Source organism: Magnolia sinica, chromosome 3 (assembly GCF_029962835.1).
Source record: "Magnolia sinica isolate HGM2019 chromosome 3, MsV1, whole genome shotgun sequence".
Classification (NCBI taxonomy): Eukaryota; Viridiplantae; Streptophyta; class Magnoliopsida; order Magnoliales; family Magnoliaceae; genus Magnolia; species Magnolia sinica.
This window is the reverse complement of record NC_080575.1, coordinates 101,580,080-101,592,410: the sequence shown is the minus strand read 5'-3', so window position 1 is coordinate 101,592,410 and position 12,331 is coordinate 101,580,080. Positions and strand designations below refer to the sequence as shown.

Sequence of the window (12,331 nt, the reverse complement as noted above, 5' to 3'; positions counted from 1 at the left end):
ATTTGAAATGTGTTATTCTGATTTGTTTTGTGTATAGGATGAATGTTAATATGACTGAGTACACACGTAGGAGATTTTCCGCACATGCAGCATTCCTAGGTGACACTCGAGTTTGTGCAGCTAGAGCATCGCACTCAAGTCTAAAAAATTGGAGTGTCACCAACGTCAGTGACAATGCACTTAATCATTTTAGTGTTAACACCCTAGGATTGGGGATTCAAGTCATCGTACTCGGCTGCTAGGTTTTAGGGCATTACATATGATACATTGTGGATGGAATGTTTGTAGATCCAATGCATTAACCTTGCTACCAAATCATTTATTGCAATTGTTTTCAAATTTTTGTTGATTATTCTCACCTAGCACCTCATTATAGTGGAGCCCATGATGTGGCCAATGAACTGCAATTTTCAGCAATTGCCTCTCACATGTGGTAATGCAACCCATTTGTATACCCATGGTGCTCATCAGGTGGGTCATAGGTGTACCAAAGAAATGAGATGGTTATGAGAAATTGTCCAATGCCCACACTCAACATACATTATGTAGATGTGGGCAAATTGATGTTCATCTTGGTCTGAATTTCAAGATAACCCACGTGATGAGTGGCTTGGATCACATACATGTGTGCTACTTATATTTAGCATTCCTCAGCACTCATTAAAAATGGGAAATGAGTAGCACAACTTAGCAAATAATCAAATGATTCCTCAACATTCATTAAAATTTGGAGATGGACATCACAACTTGGAAAATAATCAAATAATCAAATTAATTATATTGCATCCTTTGGAGCATGTTTTAAGACACGCCTACATGGGGATAAATTGAATGTGGAATGGAGCATAGACTTATTCACTGAATAAAATATAAAAGAGTGGACAATCATGTACTAATTAATCAAAACAATCCCGAAAATTATTTTACACAACATAAATAAAATATCATATATACATCACAGGCATTTGCACAAAGGCTAGGACTATATACATCATGATCTCGAATCACCACCACCAATCTGTTTTAGCATCTTTGGGCTGCTAAGGAATTGTTTGTACCATCGGGCGGATAGTTTAGGAGTTCTCTCCAATGTATTGAAGTCCACATGATAAAGCCCGAACCGTAGTGTATACCCGAATGCCCATTCAAAATTGTCAATTAGAGACCATGTGAAGTAGCCTCTCACATCAGCTCCTTTCCTGAAAGCATGATAATAGCATTGTTGCATGTGTTTAGAATTTAGTCTACAAATATATTTTGTGTTCTAATTAATTGTACATACACATATTCTCTATAAAACTATATGTATATCATAACGATACATACATTTATCCATCAAAAGATGTATGGAAGGATCCATACATTAATTCCATTTATGTATCATAATTATTAATCTATGCGACTTTAAACCAAAAATCACTTAAAGCCTATATATAAAAATCACTTAAAGCCTATATATACCCAAACTTTATCCCATTTAGAATGCTCCGATTTTTTATTTTTTTTTCATTATTTCTTCTTTGAGTCATTCATGTTTCTTGAGTAAGGTTAAAAGATAATAGTCTAACTTATTTATATTGCAAGCCTATGATAGACATTAATTTGGTACTCGGACCAAACAGTCTCTGTAAGGGTCTAGGCTGACCGAATCTTAGAGACAGTATGCAAGAGCACTATTATACCATTGGAAGATGTAAACTGTCTTATGAAGCGGCATTGCAGTGTGTCTTTGAGGCCAAATTCTTCAAGTAGGCCATCCATTGCATGATGAATCTAGACATGCATATACCCATACATACATACATACATGTACCATGTAAATGTATGTAAGCACCTACACACTTGACTAGATGCACATGGCGAGAGGAATGTGGTGGTTTATTATTGATAAATAGAAGGTTTGTACGCAAAAAGAAAATGTTATTGTTTCTATCTATTTTTAATAGAATACCTCATAGATCCGGATAGGGAAGTCACATAGCTACGCAAGTATTCTACTCTCTCCACGTCATTGAGCAGTTCTTTCTTGGAAACACCATTTTTACTATCTTGTGGGTACCCTGCAATGATAATACCATTCATGGTAAATATAAACACCATCAACTAATCATTGTCTAATATAAATAAATTACAAGAATGCTCCTTATCGAGAAAAGAAAAAAGTTGATGAAATAATCACATAGACACCCATATACTCATCATTTTCTGTATTTAAAATAATAATAATAATAATAATAATAATAATAATAATAATAATAATAATAATAAATCATGAAACAATTTATAAAACTCCCCTATACCAATCATTTTCTATGATAAAAACAAGAAGTTCCTCCTAAAAAATTTAGGCAAAGAGAAGGAGCACAATAACATAACCAAAAATAGCTAAAGGTCCTTTTAGCCATGGTTGTAGAAGTTGGAGAGGTTATGATGATTTAACATTATTATTACAGGGAAAAATGGCTAGGCTCATATGACATGTCACCTTGGGGTGGCAATAGGCCTAGGGTCAGCTCTAAGTTATCTGATGGCCAAAGTTTGGCTCAGTGACTGTTCAATTCTCTAACCATTTATTTGAGGGCCACTAATTGAATGGTTAGGATTGCTCAATCAGTGTGATTTTTTCTTTTATGTAGCCTCCATCCAAATCTACCCCACAATTTGAGTTGTCTGGATTGCAGAATCTATGCCACGTGTGAGGATATGAGTCACTAAACATTTTTTAAAATGTAGTAAACTAAGGCCCAGAATCATGTCTTTAAAAATAAATAATAAAGAAAAGAAAGAAAAGACTCGCTTACCATTTTCTGTGATATACATGGGTGTATTGTTGTATCTTTCCTTGATGTACGTTACAATCTTTTCCATACCCCATGGTACCACGTATAAAGTTGGCATCCCAGTCTGCATAAAATAATCAGGAGATTTAGATACTCAAATCAACGGTACTGATGAGCCTAACGTTCACCTTCACCAAAATGACTACTTTTTGCCCTTGTAACTTACACCGGTCCTTATTATCTCATGGGCAAATTTGTCACTTGAATGAAGTGAATACTCTCTTTCTCTCTAACATTCTATTTATATATTGTATTTTTCTCACCGTCATTCCAATCAGTCGACCGTCTTTTTCTCCAGTGAGCAATGTGTTTGTGTCTTCTTCAGGTGTACCCGAGTTGCACGAAAAAAACATGCAGTCTTGCGCATAGAGACTTGAATAATGATTAATTCCAATAAAATCCAATTTATTTTGTAGTTTTCTTCGGTCATTTGGTGAAAATGTTGGCAATCTTAACCCCAATATCTGACGCATTTCAGGTGGATAATCTCCGTAAATTATAGGATCTAAAAACCTGCAATTTGGGTGCAATAATGGTTTTCCAATTAATAGAAATGTTCGCAAGAGTATAACTTCTAATAAAATGTCATAATATCAAAACAAATTACAAGCACAAAAAAGAAAATATTACTAAGTTCATGAATATTGTGCGTTTGGTTGCACCAAATATCATAATATTTCACGATATTTCATGATTAATCAATCTAATTTGGTGCAAATTTTCATGATATTTCATGAGATTCACTACAACTAAACACACCTTTTTTTTTATTTTTTACAACTAAACACACCTAAAATGAGAATTATCAGCAATTCACACAAACAACAATGCACCGGGTCATCTGCTGCAAGTGGTCGGCAATCCTGATGTGTTATCAGCTTTAAATCCCAATTTGAAATGTGTGTGGGAGATTGGAATCCACTACCTCTCCAAAAGTATCATGCGTGCACACAAAAACTAGGCGATCAGATGATCCTAACAGTTTAAATGAGGCCAATTTGTCACAACTGCCCTCTATTACAAGCTATGAATTGCATGGATAGAATCATCAAATCAAAGTATTATTTTAGAATTATAAGAAATACAATATCTATTTACTAGTCATTTCAAGATGATTATTTTACTTATTTTATTTTTTGGGACAACCTTGGTTGTCCATTTTCATGCTATTGATCTTAAGCTTATAATTCCCTGATCTAACCGGTGTGATTTTTACACCATAGCTTACTCCTAATTATACGAATGAATGACCATTTAACAATTCCGCCCAGCTGATTACTTCCAACCAGTTAAGAGCATGTCATGACATCCAACCCCTAGCCTAGTTCAAAAATCAGCTCCATCATCTCATTGAGCGGATCACAACATAGGAAACAGTTTCTACCCATTGATAGATGGAAAATTACAAGAGTGGTCCACCTGAAAAGTGAATGTGGCTGATTTTTGCTGAAGGCAATCCTCATGATAGAGACAACCTATTTTACAGGTTGGATTTTGCACACACACACCACGCATTGGAAGTTATCTGCTGAGTGGACTGTAATTTATATTCCAACTGTTGGACTTAAAATTCTCTCTCTATCATGACTTCAAAATTCACAATTTTTACTCTGAAGTTGTAGATTTTGTTTACCAGGCAACGTGGAAAGCGAGGGCCCGCTGAGCTGCCGAACGATCTGCCGGAATATCTCTAAGCGGTTCATACCAAATGGCGCTCACGACGATCCCAATGGAACCTCCTTGTTTAGCCTGAAATCCACAAAAATGCAAGATAATTATAAAACAATGTAAGGTATATATTTACTTTTTAAATCATTATAATTCCTTTTTATACATGAATGCTTAAGTATTTTTAGACAAAAAAATTACAACTCTCCTTGTTATGTGGGTAACCAGTGGAAAATGCTCCAGGGAACCCAGTGCATGGAAAACTTCCCATGCACCCATTTGGATTTTGGACCCGTTGGATGCCTATGTTATTGATGGAAAATGTCTGTTGGATCTTACCAACACTTTACGGTTGTGTGAAAAGGCTTAACACATGAATGGCTAGAATCATCAGATGGGCCTGGTTCATTAGCTCTGGACTGAGAAAAGTGGTTTGAAATGAATTTATGGTTTGGATCGGTGTATGAATACTCATGTGTCCATATGCAACTACATGCATGGGAAGGTTCATGCAACTAGTGTAGTTAAAAAATAAAAACAAAACAAAAGCGAGAATCCGTTACCTGATATTTTTTTCTATAAATATCGGTCGCAGTGGCATGGGACAAAATGATATTATGGGCTGCAATGTATGGCTCGATTGCGGAGTCGCCCGTTGTGCAATTGCCATATGGTTTGGAACAATGGGCGGGAGGGTATAAACCAGTGAGGTAACTGAGTTTCACCATGAGGTTTGGCTCATTGAAGGTTGTCCAGTATTTTACTCTATCTCCAAAAGACTTGAAACATACTTCCGCGAAATATCCAAAATCTTCTCTGCAAAAATAGTTATTGAAAACAGAATCAAGAGACCACCATGTAATAGTAAACCACAATGCAAACCAGACTGCACCATTCGGTTGACATGGTGTGCCTTAAAGTTATAACACCGTAGGTCGGGTCAGTTTGTGGGTTAACAAGCTTGATCCGGTTTTGAAGCAGGTTTGGGTGAAGCTAAATGGGTAGCTGATCGGCATAGGGCTAGAGAACATAGACCAATTAAGTAAATGTCATGGTTTAAAGACTCGGTGGCTTGGACCCACTCATTCGGTCCTAAATCGAATTAAGAATCCCCAAGTTAGGTTGCATCAGCTTGACTTGCATGCCCTAGTGGGGTTAAACTCATGGGATCGAACCAGATCAAGTCTAAATGAGTCTGAGTCGATAGACTTGTCCCATGGATGGATGACCTGACCCAACTTGGCCCATATACGCTTTCAATAGGTTTGGATGGTGGCTCAAAACCCGGAACAAACTAATAGAAGATAAGTATCTACACATGATGTTTATATTGTGTGTATGTTTGAGTCAGGCTTTTAGCCTATATTCTCTTCTTGACCGTGAGTTGAGTCGTGCTGGATTGGGTAAAGTCATTTGAGCCAGATCCATTACTATTGATGGGATAGGTCAGGCTTGATGAAATTTTAATGGGTCAGCTTGGACCACATGGTAATGGGCTATGGGACGTGTTTTGGGCCAAGTCCTTGGCCAGTTTAGGAAATGGGTCATGCTTGAACTGACACTGACCCGACCCAAGCTGAACCTGTCCCATAACCATGCAACCACATGGCGTGGAGCAGCAGAAGGAAGAAAACTTACTGAATTTGAGAACTTAACCATGCACCATATCGGTCTTCGAGTTCTTGAGGAATATCGAAATGGTTTAGTGTAACGAATGGTTGGATCCCTATTAAAATATCAAAGATGAAAATAATTAATTAAAATCATTATACACACATGTATATGCATGCGTACATGGGTGTGTTGATATAAGATAGAAATGGAGTTTTTGCTAATCCCTATCATACGGCACATGCGACAAACATGTATACCACCCATGCAGAGCCCAAATTGTACATACCTTGGCCCAGAATTCTGACCAGTTCCACTCATCAGGTGGGCCAAAGTGCTGGATGGGTGCAGAAAAAACATTGTTTTAGCTGCCCATTTCTTTATGCACTCTAGTCCTTCTGATGAGTTGACTGGACTGAAATCTAGGCCAGGGCACCTGTACTGAATGGCCCACCTGATTGACAGATCAGATATTGCACACATATGCTAGGCTGACTGTAAAAGCAGGTAGGATAAGCAAATATGTATGTGTGGTGGATAGATGGTGGATATTGTGAGGTAAAAAACAAGAGAATGTTGTTACCTTTGAGAAGGAGAGCATCAATGAGGTTGTTGTAAAATTCAATCCCTGCCCTATTAATCTCACCAAATCTTCCTTCTGTTGTTCATTAACATATATTAAAATGAAGATTAAGTCTCTGCTAAAATATGAGGTGTAGACACACCTAAACGTCAATATGCTAAGTGGATAGAACATCCAACCTGTCCCAAAGGTTAAACCCACAATGAAGAACAAATAGCTCAAAAATAGGTCAATCCACTCATCAGATCGGACATACCAAAGAATAGAATGGACAACCTCTCATTTGGTCTAAACTACAGTGTGGCGTGCCTGATCAGTAGATTTGCCTGATTTTAGCACCATGTGATCTTCATAGTGGGGTCAACCTGCTGGAGGGGTTGGATGTCCTAACAGTAAAATTGGAGAGATGTAAGTAAAACTCACCTGGAAGGATTCTAGACCAAGATATGGAAAATCTGTAGGAATTCACTCCAAGGGAATGCATCAATTCAATGTCTTCCTGTTCATGCCCAACAAGTTATCTCTGTGTCAGTCTTTTTGTCTTTTATTTTCTTTTTCTTTTCTCTTTTTCTTTTTCCTTTTTTTCTTTTTTTGGTCCTTGTGGCTAATAGCAATATGACATAAAAGGCCAACTCGAGCCCATCTGACCATTGTAATATTTGTGGGGTGAGTAGTTGGCTTCTGGGTTTAACCCTAGCGGCCCCACCATGGATGGAGCCTGAAATCTCCTAGATTTTAAGATCCTGACCCTTCAATATTTAGCTTTTCACATTCTGATTGATGTAGACTGTCTCCATAGTTTCTCTCAGCCACTTAGATCCACTGATCCATGCTCAGGATCTTCCAATATGAGAGATTTTTCAGGCATACTATATCCCTAGTGGGGACATATCGCGACAATGATCTAGATGATAAAACCAAGGACTGTAAGAAATTAATGGGCTAGACATGAGATTGGTCACATGGGCTATGGAATAGTCCATTTGGATCGTTTAGAAATGTATCAGGTGGGCCCACCACAATTAAGTGTGCATAACCCAGTGATGCACCGTAGAGTATCATACATCTTTTTCCTTAAAGAGATGAATACACCCGGGGCATCTATTTCTTTTATTTTATTGATTTTAAAACACTCTTCCACCCACCCACACCATGGGCGGACTCCACTCCCTCGACTGGAATTATGCAGAAAAACATCTTTCCTGAGAGAGAAATGAAAGACAGCACGTCTACATCCTCTCCAGCAAAACTAGACTAAAGTAAACGAAGCTTTGCCTAACGTTTTACGGGCCAAGGTAAATCTTTTTCTCATGCATGACTTTGATTCCACGGACTTGCAGCAGTGGAATATTATTACACGTATGAAAAATCTTCTTACTCATGTATAAATATACATGTATGACATCCATGCATGTATATTCACATGGATATGAATCCACCGGGCGCGTGTGAAGTCAAAGCAAGGTTGTTTGTTGTACAGGAATAAGGGGCTTGGACTAAAATTCAAAGTCTCTGACATCTCATGAATAGTAAGGGATGACTTTTTTTCTCATGAATAGTAAGGGATGACTTTTTTTTCTGGGCAATGTCCATATCATGAACAAATAAAATCAAGGAGTGCAAATTGCATATAACATTAGTTACCTATCCTTCTGGTTAGATCTTCCAATATCTAAGAAATCTGCCAAGCCCATTAAATTTTTCTTGATTAAAAAAAAAGGATAATAAAAATATATACCATGTAACGATGGTAATGGTCATCAGCAACATTTCCATTGCTTCCATCCGCAACTTTTCCTGAATATAGAACATGAAAATTCAATGAAATTTTATTTTTAAAATTGTATTTTACTATACCTAAAAAAACTGAATTAAGAGAGAAAGGAAAGGCCAAAAAAAAAAAACCAACCTGGTATGTGAGAGAAAACATCCCAATTGCTCAGACCTTTGTTGCCTTCTAAGTAGGCCCCTTCAATCTACAAAACAAAACATAAAACAATATAAATCAGTCATAATACTGTCTTTTCCTGTTTTTCCGAACCAAAGATACTCTGTTCTGGGTGGACCAGGTTGGGTTGGACTTGTGAAGTCTAAGGACCCATGATCTGGCATCATCTTGATTTGGACTTGTGTAGTGTAACCCAATATGGTTAACTAAATGGGACCGGGTTGCATCATGTCAGGTTGAGCCTGCTGGGATGAGCCTAGGCACATATATTTAGCTGGGCTGGGTCAACCCGTCATTTTCACAAAGTGTATGTGACCCGTGTATACCTTCTTATGGTATACACGTGTATTCACCTGAATTCATAAACTTTGTACTGGATATTTGCAAAGAGACTAGTCATTCTCACAGAAAACTGACCACCCATGCGTCTGTCTTGACGTAGGAATGTTAAAGAACAAGCCAATGGTGGGCTCGGATTGCATAAATAGGACTGGCTGGGTTTTCGATTGGAAAAAAATAAAAAATAAAAATAGCCTAAATAGACGTATCTTCCAACAGCCACAGCTTTCATAGGATAAGATGTCTTTTTAATGTTTTTAGTACTTCTTACTATTTCTTATTTTGGAGTTAAATTTGAAATTTATGAGTTCTTTTGCTTATATAAACACACCAAATACATTATAATCAATACTTCACTAAATACTATTAATCATATTTTTTGTTTTTAAGAAAAAAAAATTCTCCATAAATTCAAGGGCTACTCTTAAAAATAGGCAAACCTCGGAGCTTTCAAGTAGTGACCAAATTCCAACCTTGATGGGCCCACCTTCTGCCCCCAATTCCCAAAAGCTGAGATTAACAGATTTGGGTCTTGGAATTAAGCAATTCTAAGATTGATGAGCCCACCTACTGCTCAATTCCCAAGAGTATAGATTGACAACTTTGAGACCTTCACTAATTTTAAGATTAATGGGGCCCAATTGCTGCACCCAATTACCAAAAACTAGCATGGACAGTTCTTATAAAAAGGGTCATATCCCACCATCCGAACCAACGAGAAAGAATCCATGAAATGTTGACATTGTAGCGTAAAAGCTAAAATCAGTGATTACATGCTTTTTACCTGATAAGATGAAGTTGAAGTTCCAAAGAGGAAATCTTGAGGAAATTGGCTCTGATGAAGAAGGCAATTGATCAATGGAAAGAGATGAAGAAACACTGCTACAAATGCAAAGGCCATCCTCAGCTTCAATACTCTTGTTGCCATAATACCCTTAAGAACTTTTATATTAGTGTTCCTGTTGGGGTTAGGTAATGAGAGATCAGTAGGTAAGGTGGGGTTTATATAGAGAAAGAGCATTGAAATTTCCAATTTTCATTTGCATAAAGATATGTGAATCTCACACACAATTAAAATATGTCAAAGTCGTGTGTTTGGATAACATGAAGTTGGTGAATCTGACGAAAAATGCCACATCAGCTTTTTCTTTTTTATCCAATAGAGGTTGTAAGAGATTGAAAATGTGCTCTCAAAAGCCACGCAAAAGTGACGTATGGAGTTCCTGGCATAAAGAGCCAGATGTGGCTTTGTACAGGGATTTGACCTGTTATCTTGGCCATGGTTTGGTCTTAGGTATGGCATGCATGGTCTGATCAATTTTTAGGCTAGGTTAAGCCGAAGTCATTTTTAGCTATATTTGGCTCGACTTGACTTTATGTGGGCATGTCTTATGTTTTACGAATTTGTCATTTTTAATCTTTGATTAGGCAACCCATGTATTTTGAACAAGGACCGTTGGCTTGATTTCACTGGGTGTCTATTTTTATCAATGTATGCATGGTCTACTTGATCAACATATGGATTATGAATATTCAAGTGGGAAATAGGGATTTATTAATTTTTGAGCGAAGACAGTTCAGGTCGGGTCAGGTTTTCGGGGCTTGAGATTGGGCTTGGGCTTTGGACCTAAGTGATGGGTTGGTCTATGCTAGCCTATTCAGTAGAAAACGTGGCCTATTGCGGTCCCCAAAAAGTAGCTCAAATTGCTTGAGTAGGGCTAGGGTGCTGCCTCTTAGGGCTGCAATAGTTTTGAGTCACCAGCGATCTGGCAATCCCCTTCCGCGCAATGTGGGAAGGGGGCGAATTAGAGTCGATGTTTGTTTTGCATCACTTAGAAATTGACTTTGACTCGTCAAATATACACGTCTCATGATTGTATGGAAATTAAAACCGTCCAAATCTCTGACCATCTATGGAATAAAGCATAACCAGAGACTTACAATTCGCAGACAATATTTACCATTGATTTGCTCTTTAAATTTGGATCAATCACTGTTTTACTTTTAACCCTCCATCTGGTAGCTATAAATGGATGGTTACCAATTGGTAGATCATGGTGATTTTAAATATATGCTTCATCCACAATCGGACCCACAATAATTGGATGGTTTAGATTTATACTTCCATGACTTTTCATGCTTAGGTTAAGCAGTTGGATTGTGTGTGTACTGTTTTTAAGTTCACACATGTGGAGCCTATGGTTCATTGATCCAAAACGTTGAAATGATAAAGATCATTATGGCTGGCCATACAAATAAATAAATATAATTGTGTTTATTTGGACATCTAGCTATATGATATCTGGCTGGCCTATATCTCAACGGTTTCTTTGTTGGCCACTTTTTTGGAAGGTCGGGAATTTTTCAATCTGGGATATTTTTGGCATATGAACAGTCAACAATTGGTTACAAAATGTCGACAGTTAGATCAATGACCAACACAACCCATTAGTAATAACTGACTTACAATCTCTACACTTCATTTACTTATGGAATTCAAGTATTATCAACCATTGATTAGAATTTACCATTGTTGCTTTTTTGTTTTTTTTCCCCCTTGGAGGGTTGGGATCAATGGATGGTCACCTAACTATGGTCAAACCATTGACACCCACCAAACCCAACCAGGGCTCAGTGCACGAACTATGGTCAACCCATTGACATCCACCTAACCCAGTCAGCCTTAAATTTTAAAGAGACCAGACACCGTTCCCTGAATAGTTTAATGGGGAATGATCACTCGGTAAAAAAACGTGCGTGAATTCTCATAAGTTGAATGTGTAGGGCCCACCATTATGATTATGTGCCATCTAATATACCCGTGAGAATTCCAAAAAGGATACATTGAAGAGAATATAATTGTAAAATAAAAAGCAATTGGGCCACAACAAAGTTAACAAAGGGAGCAATGACGATAAGATGCCCCATCATAGAAACTTTCAGGTTGCATGTGGGGCCCAACATGATCTGTATATGAAATCTAGTCCAGTCATTAAATGCGTTGTATTGAGATGAATGGACAACCCAAACATTAAATTATTTCACAACTCAGATGGGCCACACCACATGAATTTATAATTTTTAAGCATGAGTTTACAATGTTTATTATGGTGGGGCACACGTCTTCCTACTTTTTGGATACGCGGGGAAACATGATTTTACAATGTTATTTATCGTTTACAACTGTTTTGTGAGGGACGCCGACACTTACCGCTCACCACCTGTAAGTTGTAGGTGGGAACCTGAAAAGGTACATATCTCAAAATAAGCTTTTGAAATTTAGATTTTGGAATGCTGCTAGATTCCCGCTATCCTTATATTTTGGGGGTTTCTTATCCTCAA

The 12,331-nt window shown here is 37.5% G+C and overlaps 1 protein-coding gene across 5 annotated transcripts in view; it reads right to left on the bottom strand.

Moving 5' to 3' along the window:
- The window catches only part of LOC131240448 (beta-glucosidase 18-like), a 223,608-nt gene that overhangs the window by 154,184 nt on the left and 57,093 nt on the right, over positions 1–12,331 (bottom strand). Inside the window, exons 1-12 of one of the 5 annotated variants that reach the window (XM_058238681.1) lie at positions 9,774–9,957; positions 8,612–8,678; positions 8,441–8,499; positions 7,126–7,201; positions 6,703–6,777; positions 6,147–6,234; positions 5,072–5,324; positions 4,474–4,589; positions 3,104–3,353; positions 2,802–2,904; positions 1,952–2,060; positions 737–1,199 (exon numbers count right to left, since the gene is read on the bottom strand). In XM_058238681.1, coding sequence (XP_058094664.1) covers positions 992–1,199; positions 1,952–2,060; positions 2,802–2,904; positions 3,104–3,353; positions 4,474–4,589; positions 5,072–5,324; positions 6,147–6,234; positions 6,703–6,777; positions 7,126–7,201; positions 8,441–8,499; positions 8,612–8,678; positions 9,774–9,917 — 1,548 coding nt within the window. In that variant the 5' untranslated portion in view covers positions 9,918–9,957 and the 3' untranslated portion in view covers positions 737–991. Of the gene's footprint in view, positions 1–736; positions 1,200–1,951; positions 2,061–2,801; positions 2,905–3,103; positions 3,354–4,473; positions 4,590–5,071; positions 5,325–6,146; positions 6,235–6,702; positions 6,778–7,125; positions 7,202–8,440; positions 8,500–8,611; positions 8,679–9,773; positions 9,958–12,331 lie in introns of those variants that run through there. The other 4 variants (XM_058238684.1, XM_058238686.1, XM_058238683.1 and 1 more) reach the window with 4 other exon arrangements.